Source organism: Halichoerus grypus, chromosome 8 (assembly GCF_964656455.1).
Source record: "Halichoerus grypus chromosome 8, mHalGry1.hap1.1, whole genome shotgun sequence".
Classification (NCBI taxonomy): domain Eukaryota; kingdom Metazoa; phylum Chordata; class Mammalia; order Carnivora; family Phocidae; genus Halichoerus; species Halichoerus grypus.
In genome coordinates this window covers 38,986,971-39,011,332 of record NC_135719.1, presented here as the reverse complement: position 1 = coordinate 39,011,332, position 24,362 = coordinate 38,986,971, and the positions used below count along the sequence as shown (strand labels likewise).

Genomic DNA, 24,362 nt, shown 5'->3' with positions numbered 1-24,362 from the left:
ATAATTGGAGCAAATAATCCGAATATTTTTAAAAATGAGGTGTAGTATAAGATTCTGTTTAGTACAGTAGAAAAGTTGACTGGAAAAAGAAGGAAATCTGTGACTTTTCTCTTTACCTGAATCTCAAGAATTTGTCATTATTTTTATTTTAATCATTTGGAATGAATAAATCAAAATGAAAAACAGACTCCATGTTGTGGGGTTCTGTAAGAGTTAATATATTATTTAATTTCCAGCTTTAGAGAAATGCTGTAACACAACTACAACTTCCCCTCTTACTGTGTCTTTTTTTTTTTTTTAAAGATTTTATTTATTTATTTGGGGGGACGGGCGAGCATGGGGGCGGGGAGGGACAGAAGGAGAGAGAGAAGCAGACTCCCCACTGAGCAGGGGTGGGGCTCAATCCCAGGGCCCTGGGATCATGACCTGAGCCAAAGGCAGACGCTTAACCACCTGAGCCACCTGGGCACCCCTTATTGTGTCTTTAAGATAAATAAAATTATATAGTTTATTTTCTTATATAATATAATCTCCAAGTATTCATGCAAACAGAATAATAAATTTTTGAAATTGTACAAGATGTTAGTGGTTCTTCAGTTTAATTTTTCCATTAATGTATCTCTGATTGATTTTAATGATAAATCCACCTTCCATTTGTATAATAGGTTATTGTTTCAGCACTGTTTTATATATGTGGTCTCATCACCAGAATTCTTTGTAGCTCACAGAGTTGAGCAGATACTGAATCCCATTTTACAGGTGTGAAAACTGAATCTAGGAGAGGCGAAGTACTGTTTCCAGTATCAGATGACCGATAATTGGCTGACCAAAGGGCTTTAAAGATCTGTCCTCTAGCTCCTAATCCAGTGCTGTGTCCGCATCATACTTTTTTAGGTGGTTAAATGCATAGTTATGTAGCTAAACTTCAACTGAAATGTTAGTTTTATTCCCACTCATGTTGAGCCAGCTTTTGATTTTTGCTAGCAAGTGACAAGGTAGATTATGAACTCAAGCAGTCTGGATTCCTAGTCTGTGTTCATAAGTCATGCTCCTTTAGGTCTTTCTAGGTTCTAGACTTTGTAATTCCTAACCTGTGTATCTGTTAAATTACTATATGTGAATATCTCACTCTGTATAGGAGAAAGATGTCCGGAAGTGGAAGGAAGAATTATTAGATCAACGACGCAGGATGATGGAAGAGAAATTACTTCATGCTGAATTTAAACGAGAGGTGCAATTACAAGCAATTGTTAAAAAAGCACAAGAGGAAGAAGCTAAGGTATATCTTAGGTGCTTTGAACATTGAGTTAGTTACCCAAGTACTTTTTTCAGTTGTTAAAGTAAGAAGCTGATATATGAAGTGATTATTTCGTGCCAGAATAACAGACTCACTTAAAACTTATTAGGTACAATATCATATACTTACAATAATCCTATGAGATGTATATTAATTTTTTACAGCTTTTTTGAGGTGCAATTGACAGACAATAAATAGCACATATGTAAAGCATTAGTTTGATGAGTTTTGACATGTAAATATTCCTGAAACCTCAGCACAATGAAGATAATAAACAGTTCCATTGCCCTCAGAAGTTTGCTCATGCTTCTTTGTATTCATTCCTTCCTCCAACTCAGTTACTGTGCAATTGCTGATCTGCTTTTTGTCACTATGGATGTTAGCATTTTCTAGAATTTTATATGAATGGAATCATACAGTATACTTTTCCCCTGGCATCTTTCACTCAACATAGTTATTTTGAATGTCATCCATACTGTTGTGTATATCAGTTCCTTTTCATTGCTGAGAAGTATACCATTGTATAGAAATACCATAATTTGTTAATCCAGTCACTTGTTGATAGGTATTTGTTTACTTTCTTGTTTTTTGGCTATTATAGATCTAGCTGCCATGAACCGTCACGTATAAGTCTTTGTGCAGATGTGTGCTTTCATTATCTTGGGTAAATACCTAAGAATGAAATAGCAGAGCCTCATAATAGCTTCATATTTAACTTTTAAAGAAACAGTTTTCCGAAGTGGTTATTATATAGGTTTCCCCCACTATCTGAAACCTTTTGTAATTTGGAATGGCATAAAGATGCAATTACCATTAATGTATATGGGAAATTTTTTGAGCATTTCCAGACCCCCAAAATAACCTCTTTTAGGCTTTTCTGATACATTAGGACACATCTTGCTAATGGACGCACAAAATAAATTGAGATAAAGCATAGATGTTCACAAACACAGTTCAAAACTATGGTGGCCTGACCCTGAGATGCTGAGTGTAGTTCCCGGGGAAGGAGCTGGGCAGCACCACACGTGCTGTCTGGGGTGTGCTGACTCCGTAATGTCTCACTATAAACAAGCACTGAACACGATTTTTGCTTTTTGCTTTCTTTCATAAAGCAGACATCCTCTTTGGATTTCTTTTGGTTAGCGAAAACAAGTACTAATGTAGGTCTCTCGAAAAAACAAAGTGGTATAATGAGAACTTCCGAAAAGCTTGTGGTACTTGTGGTATTAGACATTCTTACCAGCAGTGGATGAGAGTTCTAATTAACCACATTCTTACCAACATTAGATATGGTTATACATTGTAATTTTAGCTACTCCATTTTAGTATGTGTCTACGGTATCTCATTTGGTTTTAATTTTCTTTTTTTTAATGTTATTTTCATTTTTGAACATCTTTTCACATGCTTATTTCATATCTTTATCTCTTTGGTGAAATGTGTGTTCAAACATCTTGTTCATTAAAGTTAGATTGTTTTATTATTAAGGTCTTTTTCTTTTTTTTTTTTAGCTTTACTGAGGTGTAATGGACAAATAGTAAGGTATATAAAGTCTACAGCATGGTGATTTGATATACATATACATTGTGAAAGGATTCCCCTCGTCAAGTTAAATACCACATCCAGCACCTCACATATTTATCTGTGCATATGTGTGTGTGAGTGTGAGAGAGAGAATGTTTAAGTTCTATTCTCTTAGCATATTTCAGCTATACAATACAGTGTTATCAACTGTAGTCACCATGTTGTACATTAGATCCTCAGAACTTATTCATCTTACAGCTGAAAGTTTATACACTTTTACCAACCTCTCCCTATTTCTTTTTCCACCCTCAGCCCCTGACAGCCACTTTTCTACTCTTTGTTTTTATGAGTTCAATTTTTTTTTTTTAGATTCCAAATATAAGTGATACCATGCAGCATTTGTCTTTCTTATTTAATTTGGCATATTGCCCTCCAGTTTCATACACTTTGTCACAAATGAAAAGATTTCTTAGAGGACTTCATGTATGTTAGATATTAAGATCTATGTTTTGCAGATACTTTCTTGCAGTCCTTGGATTGCCTTTTCTTTTTCTTCTTTCTTTTTTTTTTTTTTTAAGATTTATTTATTTATTTGTCAGAGAGAGAGAGAGAGTATGAGCAGGGGGAGTCGCAGGCAAAGGCAGAGGCAGGGGGAGAAGCACACTGAGCAAGGAGCCTGATGCAGGACTCCATTCCAGGACCCTAGGATCATGACCTGAGCCGAAGGCAGACGCTTAACTGACTGAACCACCCAGGCATCCTGCCTTTTCCTTTTCTTTAAAGTGTGTTTTGAAGTTTTAAAAATTGCTGAAGTCCAATATATTAACTTTTTTACTTCTTTTTTTAAATTTTATTTTATTTTATTATGTTATGTTAGTCACCATACAGTACATCATTAGTTTTTGATGTAGTGTTCCATGTTTCATTGTTTTGTGCTTTTTTTTGTTTCCTATTTAAAAAATCTTTACCTAAATTTAAGATCACTAAGATTTCTCTTAATTTTTTTGTAGGAGTTTTAAATTTTACAATGAGGTCTGTGTTCCCTTTTGAGTTAAATTTTGTATATGGTGCGAGGTAGGGTTGAGGTTCATTTTTTCATAGGGATATCCAGTGTTCAAGTACTGATTGTTGAACAGATTATCCTTTTTATATTGAATTGCCTTAGTACCCTTGTTGAAAAGCTATTTGCCATATATATGTATGGGTCTGTTTCTGACTGTCTGTTCTGTTTCATTTGTCTCTGTGCCTATTTTTATGCCAATACCACTTTATCTTGATTACCCTTATGATATCCTGTGCCATTGATGTATATATCTATTTAGTGCTTTGATGTTTTCAGTGTGAAAGTCACCTTATTTAAATTTATTCCTAAGTATGTACTCTTGTAGACATGATTGTAAATTGGAATTGCTTTCTTAATTTCATTTTCAGACTGTTTATTACTAGGGCGCAGAAATACAGTTGAATTTTATATATTAATCTCGTCTCTTGCAGCCTTGCTTGAACTGGCTCTTTAGTTCTAATAGCTTCTTTAGTGGATTCTTTAGGATTTTCTATATACAAATCATGTTATCTGCAAATAGATATAGGTTTATTTCTTTTCCAACCTGGATGTCTTTGATTTGTTTTTCTTGCTTTTTGCTTTAGTTAGAACCTGAAATACAGTGTTGAATAGAAGTGGTAAACGTGGACATGACATCTTTGTCTTGTTCCCAGTCTTTAGGGGAGGTATTTAGTCTTTCATCATAAAGTATGATGTTAGGTATGGGTTTTCATAGATGCCTTTCATCAGATTGAGGAAGTTCCTTTTTATTCGTATTTGTTGTGTGTTTTTATCACAAAGGGATGTTGGATTTTGTCAAATTGCTTTTCTGCATCTGTTGTAAAATAATGTGGTTTTTGTTTTTTGTTCTCTTGATATTTGCTATGTTACATTAATTGAATATCATGTTTTATATATTTGTCTAATTTTTTAGTTGTTTAAGATGGGAGGGTACATCTGGACCCTGTCACTCCATCATGGCTGGAAGTGGAAGTTTTGAACTATATATTATTATTATCTTTATCTTCTAGAGGAGCAATCTGAAGGCAGATTGTTGATGGTCACACAGCCAGAATTAAAATCCAGGTCTTTGTGGTTCCAAAGCCTCTGCTTTTACTACTGTGGTTTTAGTTTAGTATTCTCATTTTTTGGCCTTTTTTTCATATCAGTTAAATGAATTTTGATTTGTCAAATTGCTTAATATGTTTACTTTCATTATAATTTTATTAAGCCATAGTGGCTCCTGTAAACGTATTAACCCAAACTACAGTTGAAATACTTTCCATCAAGGTGAATGGTCAACTGCTGGGTGTCTTTACCTAAGGATATGAGCTGTCATTTGTAATTTTAAAATTCTTAATAATTCAAGGTAAACTGAATCAAGAGTCTGTACTAAAATTCTTGGAAATATGAAACACTGCTTTAAAACCATGCTACCAATTGCTACCCTATCCATTCTCTTAATATTTATTGCTTTTCTTAAAAAATCTGTGAAATTCCATTTTGGAATGTATTATGTCAGGGCACCTGGGTGGCTCAGTGAGTTAAGTGTCTGCCTTTGGCTCAGGGCATGATCCCAGGGCTCTGCTCAGCAGGGAGCCTACTTCTCCCACTCCCTCTGCTCCTCCCCCCACTCATGTTTTCTCTCTCTCAAGTAAATAAATAAAATCTTAAAAAAAAAAAGAAATGTATTATGTCTATAAAGAAAATAGACAATCTAGTTTTCTTCTTGTTCTCTCATTCATTTAAAAATGTTATGACAGGGGCACCTGGGTGGCTCAGTCAGTTAAGCGTCTGCCTTTGGCTCAGGTCATGATCCCAGGGTCCTGGGATCAAACCCCCCATCGGCCTCCCTGCTTAGTGGAGAGTCTGCTTGCCCCTCTCTCTTTGCCCTCCCCCCACATGCTCGCTCTCTCTCTCATGCTCTCTCTCGCATTTTCGCTCTCTCTCTGAAGTAAATAAATAAAATCTTTAAAAAGAATGTTATGATTGAATTGCTCTTAGGGTAATTGCATAAATATCTAAAAGTTTGCATGAAATATTGTCACATACTTTCATACCCAGACATAATAATTTATGAAACAGAATCTCTTCCTGCCTTTGGTTTTGTCACATGCCACTATTTTCCAACGTTGCCTGATCATAACAGTCATCTGATTTCTGAGGCTTTTCTTTGCAGGGTCTTTCAGTAAGCTGGAGTGGGGCCTGGGGAACTTTATTTTTTATAGGTCCTCCAGGTGATTCTTAGGATCAGGAACTTTGGTTCAACATTCATCAAAGAATTGTTTCTTCTTCAAAAGTAACTTTTTGTCATGTTGAAGACTGAAGTTTCTGGAGTTGGATAAACTTGGATCCAGGTCCTGACTCTACCAATTAGTAACTGAACGGCCTTACGCGTTATTTTATCTTTTACCCTATTTGTTAATTTTTAAATTAGGAATAACCTTACCTACATCTCAAGAATTTTGATGAAGGGATTAAATTAGCATATGCATGTTTTGAAGCAGTCAGTGCCATCTCTGGTATACTGTAAATACTTTGTAAAATGTTAGAATTGTAGAACACCGGGCGCCTGGGTGGCTCAGTTGGTTAAGCAACTGCCTTCGGCTCAGGTCATGATCCTGGAGTCCTGGGATCGAGTCCCACATCGGGCTCCCTGCTCGGCGGGGAGCCTGCTTCTCCCTCTGACCCTCCCCCCTCTCATGCTCTCTCTCTCTATCTCATTCTCTCTCTCAAATAAATAAATAAAATCTTTAAAAAAAAAAATAAAAAAAAAAAAAAAAAAAAAAAGAATTGTAGAACACCACATCCTATTTATGTTCTACTTCTCAATTTTTCCTCAATTCATTTTTGTTGTATTATTACTAATCCAAGAGTATTAATAATCCAGTCATTTTTTTCCTGGCTTTAAAAAATATATTTAAGTTCTACTAGAAATTTAATTCCCTTGAGACATGTACCAAATATATTCATTTCCGTCCTGTTATTTAATCAAGATATAATTTTTTTTCTCATATATACATTTTGTGAATTTGTGGAGTAAGTTAATAGTCATTTCAAATTCCTTCCTTCTTTTTGTGTACATAGATGGTTGAAAATAAACCACTGTCTGTTTAGTTGATAGCGACCATTACTGTAGCCTGAGTTATTCAGAACCTAATTTTATCTTAGATCTTGGTCTATTATTTAATAGTATAAAATTGGCTTTTATTTTCAATTTCTTAATGGTGTCACTGATTCATTTTCAGTTATAATATCTACTCATAATTACAGTTGATTTTAATTTTTTCATGAGGAAAAGATAGCCTTTTCCTGATTTATGGCAGTAGCCCTTTTCCCTTGTTCTGTGTCTTCTTGCCTGCTGTTGGAATTTGCCTCATTTCTTATGCCTCCTCCTTTGCTTTCTTCCTCTAGATTGCCTACTTGTGTACTCCCAATTGTGCAGATTGTCTGTTCTGTCCTTCTGTAAATCTGCAGATTCCTTGGAAAGAGCAGGCTGAGCCGATTTCCACCACCTCGTCATCCATATTTTCTTGAATTTTTTATAATACCATTTTCCTCTGTGCTATACTGTATTTGCCTTTCAGAATGTTATCACCAAGTTTAAAAGGCAATTCTGACTTTTTTTCCGTTGTGAACATTGTGAGGTACCTTTTTCTAGAGTATGCTACACTATCTTGATTTTCCTTCCGCTTTTCTAACTAATCCTTTCCTGTCTTCCCTTTTTCTTTTGCTGCCTATGTTTTACTGATTTCACCCACTTCACTTGTTCTTTTCCTCCAGTATCACAATCATTATCATTGCTTCAACTATCATCTCTCTAATGACTCCTAGATTTGCATCTTTAGCCCCATCCCCTCAACTAATCTTTATTTTTTATTTTTAAATTTCTTCTGAATTTTAATTCCAGTTTAATTAACATATGGTGTTATATTAATTTGAGGTGTACAGTGTAGTGATTCAACAGTTCAGTACATTGCTCAGTGCTCATCACCTGTTTCACCCATCCTCCTACCCAGCTGCCCTCTGGCAACCACTGGATTGTTCTCTCTACTTAAGAGTCTGTTTTTTCGTATCTCTCTTTTTTCCTTTGTTCATTTGCTTTTTTTTTTAATTACACATATAAGTGAAATCATATGGTATTTGTCTTTCTCTGACTACTTTCACTTAGCATAATACCCTCTGGATCCATCCATGCTCTTGCACATGGTGAGATTTCATTCCTTTTTATGGCCGAGTAATATTCCATTGTATATATACACCACATATTCTTTACCTTTTCATCTATCAGTAGACGTTTGGGTTGCTTCCATAATTTGGATATTGTAAATAATGCTGCAATAAACATAGGAGTGCATATATCTTTTTGAATCAGTGTTTTCATATTCTTTGGGTAAATACCCAGTACTGTAATTATTGGATTACATGGTAGTTCTATTTTTTATTTTTTAAGGAACCTCCATACTGTTATCTACAGTGGCTGTACTAGTTTGCATTCCCATGAACAGTGCACAAGGGTTCCTTTTTCTCCACATCCTCTCCAACACTTGTTGCTTCTTGTGTTTTTGATTTTAGCCATCTGACAGGTGTGAGGTGATATCTAATTGTGGTTTTGATTTGCAAATCCCTGAAGATTAGTGCTGTTGACCATCTTTCCATATGTTTGTTGGCCATCTGTATGTCATGTCTTCTGCCCACTTTTTAGTTAGCTTATTTTGGGGGTGTTGAGTTGTATAAGTTCTTTATATATATTGGGTATTAACCCTTTATTGGGTATGTTATTTGCAAATATCTTCCCCATTCAGTGGGTTGTCTTTTAGTTTTATTGATTATTTCATTTGCTTTGTGGAAGCTTTTATTTATTTATTTTTAATTAAATTCCAGTTAACATAGAGTGTAATATTAGTTTCAGGTATATGATGTAGTGATTCAACACTTCCATACAATACCCGGTGCCCATCACAACACATGCACTACTTAATCCCCATCGCCTATTTAACCCAGACCCCTCCACCAACCTCCCCTCTGGTAACCTTCAGTCTGTTCTCTATAGATAATACTCTGTTTCTTGGTTTGCTTCTCTCTTTTTTTCCCCCCCTTTGCTTTTTTTTTTTTTAATTACACATATGAGTGAAATCAGATGGTATTTATCTTTCTCTGACTTATTTCACCTAGCATAATACTCTCTAGTTCTATCCATGTCATTGCAAATGGCAAGATTTCATTCTTATTTATGGCTGAGTAATATTCCATTGTCCATATATACGCTACATCTCCTTTTCCATTCATCAGTCTGCGGATGCCTGGGCTGTTTCCATATATGGCTACTGTAGATAATGCTGCTGTAAACATCAGGGTGCATGTATCCCTTTGAATTAGTATTTTTATATTCGTTGGGTAAATACCTAGTAGCACAATTGCAGGATTGTAGGGTAGTTCTGTTTTTAACATTTGAGGAACCTCCATACTGTCTTCCACAGTGGCTGCACCAGTTTGCATTCTCACTAACAGTGTAAGAGGGTTTCCCCTTCTTTGCATCCTTGCCAACACCTGTTGTTTCTTGTTGATTTTAACCATTCTGACTGGTGTGAGGTAATATCTCATTGTAGTTTTGATTTGTATTTTCCCTGATGATGCGTGACGTTGAACATCTTTTCATGTGTCTGTTGGCCATCTGGATGTCTTTTTTGGAAAAATGTCTATTCATGTCTTCTGCCCATTTTTAAATTGACTTATTCATTTTTGGGTGTTGTGTTTTATGATTTCTTTATATATTTTGGATACTAACCCTTTATCAGATATGTTGTTTGCAAATATCTTCTCCCATTCCATAGGTTACCTTTTAGTTTTGTTGATTATTTCCTTCACTGTGCAGAAACTTTTTATTTTGATGAAGTCCCAATAGTTTATTTTTGCTTTTGTTTCCCTTGCCTCAGGAGACATATCTAGTATGAAGTTCCTGTGGCCCATGTCAGAGAAGTTACTGCCTGTAATCTCCACTAAGATTTTTATGGTCTCACATTTAGGTCTTTAATCCATTTTGAATTTGTGTTTGTGTATGGTGTAAGAGAGTGGTCCAGTTTCATTCTTTTGCATGTTGCTCTCCAGTTTTCCCAACCCCATGTGTTGGAGAGGCGTCTCTTTTTTCCACTGGATATTCTTTCCTGCTTTGTCCAAGATTAATTGACCATATATTTGTGGGTTCATTTCTGGATTTTCCATTCTGTTCCATGAATCTATGTGTCTCTTTTTGTGCCAGTATCATACTGCAGCTTTGTAGTGTAGCTTGAAGTCTGGAATTGTGATGCCTCCGGTTTTGCATTTCTTTTTCAAGATTGCTTTGGCTATTTGGGGTCTTGTGTGATTCCATACAAATTTTAGGATTGCTTTTTCTAGCTCTGTGAAAAATGCTAGTGCTGTTATGATAGGGGTTGCATTAAATGTGTAGATTGTTAAAGAAAAAATAATAAATGTAGGTTGAGAAGCTTTTATTTATTTTTATTTTTAAAAAAATTTTTAATTTAAATTTATTATAGTTAACATATAGTGTATTATTAGTCTCAGGGTGCTTTGAGAAGCTTTTAAATTTGTTGTAGTCCCAGTAGTTTATTTTTGCTTTTGATTCCCTTGCCTCAGGAGACATTAACTAGAAAAATGTTATTACAGCTGATGTTTGAGAAAATACTGCCTTTTTTTTCCTTTAGGATTTTTATGATTTCAGGTCTCACATTTAGGTCTTTAATCCATTTTGAGTTTATTTTTGTGTATGGTGTAAGAAAGTGATCCAGTTTCATTCTTTAGCATGTAGCTGTCCAGTTTTCCTAGCACTGTTTGTTGAAGAGACTTTTTCCAGTGTATATTATTGCCTCCTTTGTCAGAGATTGATTGTATAATCATGGGTTTATTTCTGGGCTCTCTCGTGTTCCATTGATCTGTGTGTCTGTTTTTGTGTCAGTACCATACTGTTTTGATTTCTACAGCTTAATATTATATCTTGAAATCTGGGTTTGTGATACCTCCAGTTGTTCTTTTTCAAGGTTGCTTTGGCTATTTGTGGTCTTATGTGGTTCCACACAAATTTTAGGATTATTTGTTCTATTCTGTGAAAAATGCTGTTGGTAATTTGATAGGGATTGCATTAATGGGCATTTTAACAATATTTCTTCTCCCAATCGATAAGCATGAGTATCTTTCCGTTTGTGTCATCTTCAGTTTCTTTATCAATGTTTTATAGTTTTCACAAGTTCTTTGACCTTTTTGGCTAAGTCTGTTCCCAGGTATTTTATTATTTGTGGTTCTGTTATAAATGGGATTGTTTTCTTAATTTCTCTTTCTGCTACTTCATTATTAGTGCATAGAAATGCAGTGGATTTCTGTGTATTGATTTTGTATCCTGTGATCTTACAGAATTCATTTATCAGTTGTAGTAGTTTTTTTGTGAAGCCTTTAGGGTTTTCTATATATAGTGTTATCTACAAGTAGGGGATGTTTTACTTTTTCCTTACCAATTTCTTTTTCTTGTCTGATTGCTGTGGCTAGGACTTCCAGGACTATGTAGAATGAAAGTGGTGGGGGGCACCTGGGTGGCTCAGTCCTTGGGCATCTGCCTTCGGCTCGGGTCATGATCCCAGGGTCCTGGGATCGAGCCCCACATCGGGATCCCTGTTCCGTGGGAGGCCTGCTTCTCCCTCTCCCACTCCCTCTGCTTGTGTTCCCTCTCTCGCTGTGTCTCTCTCTGTCAAATAAATAAATATTAAAAAAAAAAAAAAAAAGTGGTGAGAGTGGACATCCTTGTCTTGTTCCTGATCTAAGGGGGAGAGCTCTCAGCTTTTCACCATTATGATGTTAGCTGTGGGTTATTCATAGATACCTTTATTATGTTGAGATATATTCCCTATAAACCTACTATTTTGAGAGTTTTTACCGTAAGTGGATGTTGTACTTTATCAAATGCTTTTTTTCATCTGTTGAAATGATCATATGATTTTCATCCTTTCTCTTGTTGATGGATGTATCAAGTTGATTTGTGAATATTGAATCACCCTTACATCCCAGGAATAAATTGCACTTGATCATGGTGAATGATTTTTTAATGTATTGTTGGATTTGCTGATATTTTGTTGAGGATTTTTGCATGTGTGTTCATCGAGATACTGTCTTGCAGTTCTCTTTTTTTGTAGTGTCTTTATCCAGTTTTGGTATCAGGATAATGTTGGCCTCATAGAATGGATTTGGAAGCTTTTCTTACTCTACTACTACTACTACTACTACTACTACTACTACTACTACTACTTCTCCTCCTCCTCCTCCTGCTCCTTCTTTTCTTCTTCTTCTTCATAGCTTGAGAAGTATAGGTATTAACTCTTCTTTAAATGTTTAAATTTCATTGCTTATAATCAGTCTGTTCAAATTTTCTATTTCTTCTTGATTCAATTTTGGTGGATTATAGGTTTCTAGGAATTTATCCATTTCTTCTATGTTGTCCAATTTGTTTGCATATAATTTTGCATGATATATTCTTATAATCCTTTGTATTTCTTTTGTGTCAGTTCCTTCTCTTTCATTTCTGATTTCGTTTGAATTCTTTTTTTTTTTTTTTTTTTGATGTCTCTGGCTAAAGGTTTATCAATTTTGATGATGTTTTCGAACAACCAGCTCCTGGTTTCACTGATCTGTTTTATGGTTTTCTTAGTTTCTATTTAATTTATTTCTGCTTGTAATCTTTATTGTTTCTTTCCTTGTACTTTTTATTTTGTTTGTTGTTCTTTTTCTGGCTCTTTCAAGTGTAACTTTAGGTTGTTTATTTGAGCTTTCTCTTGCTTCTTGAGGTAGGCCTGTATTGTTATAAACTTCCCTCTTAGAAGAGCTTTTGCTACACCACAAAGATTTTGGACTGTTGTGTTTTCCACTTATCTCCATGTATTTTTTTAATTTTCTCTTTGATTTCTTGGTTGACCCATTCATTGTTTAGTAGCAAGTTATTTAACCTCCATGTTTCTCCTGTTCTTTCCAGATTTTTTTCTTGTGTTTGATTTCTAGTTTCATAGTGTTGTGGTTCGAAAAGATGCATGGCATGACTTCAGTCTTTTGAAATTTGCTGAGATTTGTTTTGTGGCCACAACTGATGTTTAGATTCAGTTACCTTTTGCTTGATGATTGTATTCAGTGGAACTCATCAGCTCACAGCTTCTATCTCCCAGACCATCTGCTTTTTCTGAAATATGTATTTCAGATAATGGTATCACTAATTTCCCATTAACTTAGACTTGGGAAAGTTCTGATCATTTACTTTGATTCACTGTTTTTATTGTTGTTTTGAGTAATTCTTGTGTATATAGCAAAAAGATAAGCTGGTCTTTTTGACTTCTTCCCCCATTTCCCATGATATATTCAGTTGCAGATTCTACAGTTCTATAGTCTCTCACGTGTTTTTCTTTTTATGATAATTGCCACCAGGTTTTTTATTTTTTAAATCTCCCTCCTAAATATTTGTAGTTGGTATGCTTGCCTTTTTTCCCTACTCCCTTTAAATTAATCTTTCTGTAGGCTATTATTGTATTACCTCTTAGCTCAAAAACCTTCAAACTTTCCCTTATCTTCAAGTCTTTAATATTATTTTATATTAAGAATAGTAACCATATCATTATTATAAAAATAATTCTTTTTCATTTTAAAGAATTGAAGCAATATAGCAAGAACTCAAAATTCCACCCTCAGAAATAGCCACCATATACATATACCTAATGGTAAATACTGTCCCAGACATCTCTCTAGAATAATGTTCAGATTGCATGAATAGGTAACTTTGAAAAAATGGAATTATACTATAAATGATACTTATGAATAAGAAGTATTAAACTCGATTTTATTTCCATCTTAAGAGATGGAAGTAAAATGGCAGTAAAATTGAGGGAATTATTGATTTGTAATGTTTCTTTCTCACAAAAGGCATTATTTTTCATCATTTCTTCTAAGGTTATAAAAATTATGAAAAATTAAGAGTTTGGAATGATTATATTTACTACACTCTATTTTATTTTATGACAGTTTTGAGGAAACTAGCACTACCATTTCTTTTTATTGTCCCTAATCTCCTCCCAACAGTTTTTCATAGTTTTATTAATTTTACATTGTTAAGATAGATAACATTTACACTTTGCTCTGAAAGTATAAATTCCTTAGTATAGTTTTCCTTCTGTATATAAATGGACTCACAGTTTCACTAATTCTCCATGTATGAGTTGTTTGTTTTGACTTGTCTCTGGTTGACTGGATTTTATTAACAAGTGATTTTCAGGAAGAACTTATATATGCTCTATTCCTTGAGTTCTTCCATATCTAAGGCTGTGACATTTCTGTCTGAATACATTTTTGCTAGAGATCAGGTTCATGGTTCATAATGTTTTTCTTTTAAATTTTTGTAGGCTTTATTTTCTTCTAGTATTGACTACTTCTGGGAAGAAGCCCAAGGCCACACTGATTTTTCCTCCTCTCCTTCTTGTAGGTAATTTGCATTTACTGCTTGGAAGCTTAAAAAATTTATTCTTCTGGGGCGCCTGGGTGGCTCAGTCGTTAAGTGTCTGCCTTTGGCTCAGGTCATGATCCCAGGGTCCTGGGATTGAGTCCCACATCGGGCTCCCTGCTCGGCAGGAAGCCTGCTTCTCCCTCTCCCACTCCCTCCCCCTCTGCTTGTGTTCCCTCTTTCACTGTGTCTCTCTCTGTCAAATAAATAAATAAAAATCTTTTAAAAAAATTATTATTCTTCCTTAGTGTTTTGTAATTTAATAAGATTTAATAAGGATATTCTTGGTATTGATCTTCTGAACATTTTTTCATGAAATAACATGTGCTCTTTCAATTTTCAATTTGCTTTCTTTTTTTTTTTCCCATGGAAAACTTTCCGTATTATATGTTGGAATATTTTGTCTTTTTTTCCAAGATTTTATTTATTTATTATTTATTCATTCATTCATTCATTCATTCATTTATGAGAGAGTGCACACGAGTGGGGGGAAGAGTGGGGGGTGGTGTGCGGTGTGGAGAGGGACAAGCAGGCTCCATGCTGAGTGTGGAACCTGGAGCTGGAGGCAGGTCTCAATCCCAGGACCCTGAGATCATGACCTGAGCTCCAACCAAGAGTCCAACGCTTAACTGACTGAACCACCCAGGTGCCCTTTGTCTTTCTTAACTATAGATGTTATTTATCCTTATATTTGGCCATAATGACTTGTTCATTATATTCAGAGCTTATTACTTATACATAAATTTTCATTTTTAAGTTCTACATTAACTTATCATGAGACTTGCCTCTATTAGTGATTTGATTTTTTGCCATCTTTATTTGCTCCATGCTTTTTCTAATTCAGTGATAGTGTTACTTTTGTCCTCACTTTGTTTCCTTAGCTTTCTAATCTTTTATTGTTTTGTTCTGTTACCATTTTTTTGCACTATTAAATTCAGGTTTTTGTTAACTTCTTTTATATTACAAAGTTTGCTGAGGGAGTTTTCTGATTTTCCTTGGGTTATGTTTTCTTCCAGATTGGGTCTTTTATTTTCCTGTTAACTTATGATCTATTTATTTATAGCTTTATTGAGATATCATTGACATATCAAAATTGAATATATTAAGGTTTACAGCGTGATGTTCTAATATACATATACATTGTGGAATGATCACAGCCCAGCTAATTAACATCTTTCACCTCTACTTAATTACCATTTGTGTGTTTGCATATGTGCTGAGAAAATTGAAGCTCTATCTTCTTAGCAAATTTCAAGTATTGTTAAGTGTCATCACCATGCTGTACATCTCTAAAACTTATTCATCTTGCATAATTGAAACTTTGCACCCTTTGACCAACATCACAGTTTGAAATTTTTATCCAACTTTTGCACACTCTTCCAACTTTAGTTTACTTATTTATTTTGTCTAGAGCATTAAGTCCCATTCCTTTTTCTTTCATCTTGATTATGCTTAACATGTGAGCCCTGATGTAGTATGATTCATTTTCCTTGAGTACAGCTGTTTCTTATACTTTCAGTATAGTTTGAAGGATGGTTATGTTATTATCCTACTTAAAAAAGTGGCCACGTGGCAAGGTGATTGGGAAATCTTTGTTAGAATTATATTCAAACTTTCTTGTCTGAGATTTTTAACATATCTAGTGATAGTTTTTATTCCACCAGCATGGATTCCTGGAGTCTGTACTTCTGTCAGAGTCAGTCCCCGTGTTTACTTTCCTGTTTTAGTCTACCATTTTCACTGTAGCATGCCTTCTCTCTGGCTTTCAAAAATGAGAAATTTGATCCCAACTGACTTTTTCCAGCTTTATCTTTAGCTAAACTTTACTCATAAGAGCTATGCTTTCTAGCAAAACCTGGCTGGTAAGTATCAATATATGCGAAGTTGAGGATGTCGTAGATATTTCACTACCTTGTTCCTAGTTGTCACTTATTTGGTATATGTTGAAGAAAAATGATTGGTTGCTTATTTTAAGTTTTCCCAGATTCATTAGAATAACATATATGTACCTATTTAAATCTTAATGTAATTTATATAATTGCAAATTGTAATGAATTAAGTAGAACTTTATAAGATGTTTTTGTAAGAATCTTAATTTGTTTCTTGACTTAAGATCTGCCACTAAAATATTTATTCTAAATCAATTCTTATGCCTGTGGGTTTCTTATATACACTGGATTACTATCCATTTTTGAGGCAAATATTAAAAGAAAAGACCCATTTTGTTTTATGCCTTATTTGTAGTATATATTACTATCAGAGACTCTGTTAGGTTTCTTATTTTTGTTGGGTGTCTTAGAATTAACTTGATTTGATACTCACTTTCTTTGTTTTTATCGAAGGTAAATGAAATTGCCTTCATAAATACCCTTGAAGCCCAGAATAAGCGCCATGATGTCTTATCAAAATTGAAGGAATATGAGCAGAGGCTTAATGAGTTACAGGAAGAACGTCAGCGAAGACAGGAAGAAAAACAAGCACGTGATGAAGCTGTTCAGGTAGAATTTTATTTGGCAAGCAGTTATTGAGCACCTGCCATATCCTAGGCTCTGAGCAATGTGCTGAGGATCCAAAAAGGATTAAAACCTAGTCTCTGACCCCAGGGTGCATGGTTTACTATAGCACTCTGGAAACATGAAGTGTGATTGCCGAAAGACAGTGGGTACTCCTTCAGATAAGATAATCAGGGTTTTCATCAACACATAGCAGTCATAGAGTTTGAATCTCTAGTCTCAACCAGGTGAAAGACTAAGTTGCTTTGGACAGATTCTTATTTGTTTTTTGCTAATTGGGTTTTGTAAGAATATGCTGCTGCTTTTCCACTTGAAAAAGGATTGTGTTTGAACCAATATGTGGAGCCTTACAGATTTGGGCAATCTTTATGCTTATGACAAAGAATACCTGTCCTTTATTGGACAGTGTCATTGGATACTTTAATTGCTCAGTTTTTGTCCTCTGTAGTAAACCCTAATTTAGCTACTGTTTCAGGATAGGAAGAAAGGTTAACACATAAATTGTACTGATATTTATAAACTATTTTAGATCTTCTTCAGTAGAAAGTCTTGCCCATAAGACTCTTTAAGGACTTGACATTTTTTTTAACTGATGTCAAAGATTTTATTCAATTAATTGATGAGAGATTCAGTAAGATGTTACAACCAGTTTGAGGGAGAATTTAAAGAATAGACCCATACACAGGCGATCAGTAATGCTGAAATGAATTTGTTGAACAGATACAAAACTGTTCCAACAGTAAGAGGCAACCATCAGCAGACGACCAGCCCTCCCCACAATCATATACATCACCATCATTTTCTTCCAACTTCAGTTGAAAATTAGCTCAATGACAGTCAGTGACAAACCAGCAGACAGGGTGCTCCCTGTGATTATGTCTTTCCCATATTCAGTGCTTTCTCAGTTTTCCCATCACAAAGGACTGAGTAAGTTTACTAAAAGGGGTCCATTGCCAAAGTGTAATGTCTGGTAAATTATTCCAAAAATGTGCTAAGGCTCTCAGTCATATCAAGTATGCATTCTGAATTCAAATTATATTTGTATCAAAGACTGTATTAGAAAAATAAATGTTTTCAGAAGAGGGGGATGTTTTTTTGAGGTAGAAAATATCCTCAAATGTGGACATGCACTTAGAGGTAAAATACAAGCTATAGTTTGTTCACACTGAAAAGATGGTAGTACAGCTCTGAGTTTGCTTTTGAGTAGAGGTCCACAGAGAGATTTTGAGGCCACAGAATTACTCAATTTTGCTAAGAAAGAGGATGATTTCTCAGGGCTCATCCATGACTTGGCTTTTCTACTCAGATTGCAAACCAAATACAGTTACCATCTCTTTTATCAGTTGCTATGGCACATTATGACCAACACTTAAAAGAGTGAAGTAGTATAGGAAATATATGACTATGACATATATCTTCATACACATATAAGCATATACATATATATAAGCATACACACACACGCGCGTGCATTTTACCTTTTACAGCCAGGGTTTAGAAAAACTAAAAAGGAAAAGAAATGAACACAAATATAATTTCACTTTGTCTTGGAAAAGGAAGTGTTTTACATATATATGTGCATGTATAAGTACACACATATATATACATACATGCACAAGTACTCATATACAGCCATGTATATGTATGTATGTATATTTGCTGTATATGAGTCTTACGTGATTATTCAAATATAATGAAATTGTATGATCGTTCACATACTGTTTATGATTATGCGAATGAGTGTTTTGATCTCTGTTCTGGACTGTTTCTGCTTTGCTGTCTCTCAGCTGTGTCGTGATTTGTCAGCACTAGCCAGGGTAGGCCAAGCCCACATGGGATGCGAAGGCCAACCTGATGGGCTGGAAGGAGTACTCAGGTGGGTGGCATGGGTCACCAGAGTGGGTGCAGTAGCCTTGATGCCCAGAGAGGTGTGGTGGGCTGTTCACTCGCAGGGCGGCAAACCGAAAGCTTGGGCTGGAAGTCCGGCGGGGAATCCAGCACCAGGGTGGCCTTTGATGTCAAGTATTGGTGCAAGTTTCCATCTGGAACCTTGACTACCTGCATGCCAGCTGCAAGGGCCGCCTCTATGCTGTTAGGAGCGTCGTCAAAGACAAGGCACTTCTCCTTGGGAAGAGGAGGAGAAAACCTCTTGCACAGGCTAGAAAAAAGGACTTGACGTTTTTGATGTAGAGAACAAATTTTGCAGTATTCATATATAAATGCAGATATACTTTGTTATGACCAATATTTATTTGTTCACTCATTCAGTGATCATTTATTGCGTTACTACTATAAGCCGTATGCTGTGCTAGGCTCAAGGACATGGAAAGGATACATCGCTGTACTCAATGGAGAGACATGTAAACAAATCATAATCCATTAGAATCAGTATAACAGGAAAGGTATTCTTGGAAGCACAAAGGAAAACACCGTATTCAAATTGAGAGTGGCAAGGACATGAAAAATCCAGGGAAAGCTTCCTAGAAGAGGTGATAGCTCAGCTAAGGTTTGCAAACAATGAGACAGATGCAAATGATGAGAAGTAGGCATTCCATGCCGGAGATATGGGACGGTACTACCCTATAGGGTTAGGGAACAGGTCCTGCAGGGCTTTGTTATGTTAAAAATTGGTGATGTTACCCATATTTCATGCTTCTTTATGTTACTGGTGGTATTAGGCAGTTAAAAATAGCAATACATTTTTAAATATTTTTTTAAAGATTTATTTATTTATTTGACAGAGAGAGACACAGCGAGAGAGGGAACACAAGCAGGGGGAGTGGGAGAGGGAGAAGCAGGCTTCCTGCTGAGCAGGGAGCCCCATGTGGGACTCAATCCCAGGACCCTGGGATCATGACCTGAGCTGAAGGCAGACGCCCAACGACTGAGCATCCAGGCGGCCCAGCAATACATTTTTAAAGTTCGTTGATTATTCTTTGCTATTTGTGGGTATTGGCAGGCATTTCCACATTCATCCCTGATCTCTATTTGATTTGAGTTCAATGCCTTATTTAAATCTGAGTGCTAAGCTAACTTATGTTAAAAAATACAGAATGATTTTATTTGAAAAACTTCCACTTTTCTTCTCTAAGGAGCAGCAAAAATTTTTATTTTTACTATTTATAAATTATTTTTCTATTAACTAATATTCTTAAATGAGTAAATAAAATACGGTATTTGAAATTTCAATATGAGATGTCTCTTCAGCATTAGCGCTGTTACTCTGCTTGGGACCATTTTATAAAAATCATTACATTTTGTAAATTATGTATTACTTTTGAGGAACCATTAGGCATTAATAATTCAGAGATAATTAAGACATGATCCTTTATGGTAAACAATACAACACAGTGTGAAAGTGTTGTAAAACTATGTATAAGCTACAGAGGTATCACAGCAGAGGGAATAATTAACTCTGTCGGAGGGGATTGTCAGGTAAAGTTGTCTGGAAGAGGTAACTTTAGCTGGGTTTTGGGGGGAAATATATGAGTAATATTGTATATTTTGAATAGAAGTGTTTGGTTCCTTTTTTTGGATTCATTTTGTAGATCTGAAGATTTGAAATATAGTAGTTATGTTCCATTTAAAAATGATGACTCTTGTTTGATAAATTGGAACATTTATTAAAGCTGAAAGGAAAGCAGTTCTTTCTTGAAAGTAGGGGATTTTCTATACTCACTAATACTTTAAAAATTGTTTTGACTGTTCAGAATTATTTTTTTATTAAAAATATGGAAATTTCCTATGGATTTAATTTTCAATGTAAAATTTAAAACCTATCATGTTTAATTGACCTATATAATGTTGGAAAAGTCCACTGGTAATGTATAGCACATATATAGTTAAAATTTTTTTAATGTGTAGTCATTACTAGATGTGCAAGGCACTAATGCCACACATTCTCTAGATAAAATAATAGTAAGGTCCTCTGTCTGCTTTACTTTCACTACTTTTACATTTTAACATTCCCATCAACTATTATAGGCAGTTGTGATCCTTCTTTCTTGTAAGTAAAATACTAAGTAAATGTTGTCATCATATATTCTCAATTTGCCATTTTTCTTATGTAAATTATTGGTTAGTTTTAAGTTAAATTTCCTTGGATATTCTGCCTGTCCTTTTTTCCTAATCATTTGAATTGTAGGCCTAAAAGGGTAGGGATTTGTATTATCCGTTCTTAGGCTGTCATAAACAAATCCCTGACTATGAAACAAAGTATATGGGGGTTTCAGAGGTTTCAGAAGGCTTAAGAATTAGGTATCTTTCTAATTCATTATTTGTATGTATATAGATTTATAATGCATATTATTTTATAAAGTTATGCTTCATTTAACAGATATTTATGGAACTCCTGTCCTGTGTGAGATGCTTATGTGGAGTATCAAGTTTCTTTTATTTAGGAAACTTAAATTTTAGAAAGGAAAATACTAGCTGAACTTACCAATTTTATTCATTAGCTATAGTTACCAGTTATCTTTTTCCATTAATTAAAAACAAAAATTAAAAGATTGACTATTGTTTGAAGTCCTGTTACTTCTATTTGGATTATGTCTCATACACATGAATAAAATCAGCAAGTTGACATTATATTTACAGAGTCAAGTTGGCTACAATGCACATACACATAAAGTATATATACACATATATTTTATTTCTAAGACCATTTTATAATTTTTGAAAGGATATTTTTAAAGCTTTTGGTTTTACAAAATATGAAGTGAAAAGTTCTGGTTTAATTATTTATATTTAATGCCCAAGCCTTTTGCATTTTATTGTGAAACGTGTTTTCAGACATAATGCAGATTTTTTTAAGCTTTTATTAGTTTCAGGTGTACAATGTAGTGATTCAGCGATTTCATACATCACCCAGTGCTCATCATAAGTGCACTCCTTAATCCCCACCACCTATTTCACCCATCCCTCCTCTCCCCCCCACTGGTAACCCAGCCATCCCCTCTGGTAACCATCAGTTGGTTCTCTATAGTTAAGAGTCTATTTCTTGGTTTCTCTCTCTCTTTCTTTTTCCTTTGCACATTTGTTTTTTTGTTTGTTTGTTTCTTTGTTTTTTTGTTTCTTTTTTTTCTCAAATTTCCCAGTATAATTTATTTACAACCCCACCACTAGACAACAGATCACAACATTCTGAGCAGTGTTTCCCTACCATTTGGAGATATATTTTTATTAAAGTGAGATAAACAGGATTTCCCAATTGCATTAATATTATGAGTAGAGAGCAAGAACACAAGTGATGTGGGACTAACAATATTTATAGAAAAGCACAGGTCGTTTGAAAGGGCATTGGGTATAAAACCTACAAATGGAGGATGAGGGAGATTTGTGGTTCATATTTAACTCCCAAGTGGAATGATATTCCTCTCCTTTTCCTTTATTACTTTCTATTCCTTTCTTATTTAAGTTGCTTTCTGCTTTTTGATAATACCTACCATCTTAATCCATTAAAACTGTTAAAAAAAAAAAAAAAGATAGCAGGAAGGGAAAAATGAAGGGGGGAAATCGGAGAGGGAGACGAACCATGAGAGACTATGGACTCTGAGAAACAAACTGAGGGTTCTAGAGGGGAGGGGGGTAGGGGGATGGGTTAGCCTGGTGATGGGTATTAAAGAGGGCACGTACTGCATGGAGCACTGGGTGTTATACGCAAACAATGAATCATGGAATACTACATCAAAAACTAATGATGTAATGTATGGTGATTAACATAACAATAAAAAAAGCAGAAGAGAATTTATAGGAGTAAATTCTAATAATATCCAACAACCAAGTTCTTTTACTTCCCACCTCCACTCTGCATTTTGTGCATTTGTTTTCTTCATTTGGATAGATAACAGTTTGTTTTGTTTCTTAAATCCCACGTATGAATGAAATCATATGGTATTTGTGTTTCTCTGACTGACTTATTTCACTTAGCATTATACTTTCTAGCTCTATCCATGTCATTGTAAATGGCAGGATTTCATTCCTTTTCGTGACAGAATAATATTCCTGTGTGTGTGTGTGTGTGTGTGTGTGTGTGTGTGTGTACACACCATATCTTCTTTATCCACTCATCAGTCAGTGCATACTTGGGCTGCTTCCATATCTTGGCTATTGTAAAGAATGCTGCTATAAACATAGGGGTGCTTGTATCCTTTTGAAATAGTGTTTTTGTATTTTGGGGGGTAGATATCCAATAGTGCCATTGCTGGATCAGAGGGTAATTCTATTTTTAACTTTTTAGGAACCTTCATACTGTTTTCCAGAATGGCTGTACCAGTTTGCATTCCCACCAACAGTGCAAGAGGGAGGGTTCCTTTTTCTCCACATCCTCGCTGACACCTGTTGTTTCTTATGTTTTTGATTGTATTGATATGTTTTTTTCAAATCATCCCTATTCCCCAGGTAGCTCACACAACCTCTCCCTGGCCCTTAGTCTTTATGATTAATGGAATACACTGATCAAGGTTCTTCTAACTACTACTTATATAGCCTTGTGCAAGTCATTTTGCCTTAGAGAGCCCCAGTTTGTTGTGATATCAAAATTACTAATATAAGTAAGGACTTAGCAAAGTGTTTAGCATAGAAAGTGCCCAATAAATGACAGAAAAAAAATACTAAAGCAGTTCCTGTTTAGAGAACACTGAGGAGACATGTGAATACTTCTCATACATAATTACACTGACTACAGTAACTTCATACCTACAACAAGCCCTATCTACCCCAGTGGAAGAAAATCTTTTTAAACTAGTAAGTTAAAAAGCCCCTACATTATTTTTGTTTTGGGGTTTTTTTTTTTTGGTGGGGAGTCCAGGGAAGGAAGGGGCTGGGAATTAGAGGGAATACACTGATTTCAGGAAGGCCTGAGTGGCAAATTACAGACTGCTGGAGGCATGCATTTAGGTTTTTAAATATATTCTTTGTGTCAGATATACTATTCACGAACTGGTTATAGTTATTTCACAGTACTAGGTAAGCATAATATGTGAAAACTTGTGTCACTATCTAAGATCTCAAAAACTCTAAGACTGAAAATAATCAAATCTGGCACAGAAAATCATCTCCAATGAAGAAAATATAAATAAAAGAATTTTCTCTTAAATTCAAATTTCTTTATTGTTAGAAAAAAAAAAATCTGATTGACAGCCTATGGAATGGGAGAAGATACTTGCAAATGACATATCCACGAAGGGTTAATATCCGGTATATATAAAGAACTTATAAAACAACACCCAAAAAACAAATAATTAGTATATGAGCAGAAGACGTGAACATCCAGATGGCTAACAGACACATGAAAATATGTTCATCATCACTCGTTGTCAGGGAAATATAAATCAAAACTACAATAAGATATCACCTCATAACTGTCAGAATGGTTAAAATCAACAACACAAGAAACAACAGATGTTGGTGAGGATGTGGAGAAAAAGAAACCCTCTTGCACTGTTGGTGGCAATGCAAACTGGTGC

The 24,362-nt window shown here is 35.0% G+C and overlaps 1 protein-coding gene across 6 annotated transcripts in view; it reads left to right on the top strand.

Annotated features, from left to right (window-relative positions):
- SCAPER (S-phase cyclin A associated protein in the ER) overlaps positions 1–24,362 on the top strand; it is a 529,442-nt gene that overhangs the window by 147,570 nt on the left and 357,510 nt on the right. For all 6 annotated transcript variants that reach the window (XM_078079039.1, XM_078079040.1, XM_078079036.1 and 3 more), the window contains 2 exons: positions 1,139–1,279; positions 16,726–16,881. In XM_078079039.1, coding sequence (XP_077935165.1) covers positions 1,139–1,279; positions 16,726–16,881 — 297 coding nt within the window. The remainder of the gene's footprint in view (positions 1–1,138; positions 1,280–16,725; positions 16,882–24,362) is intronic.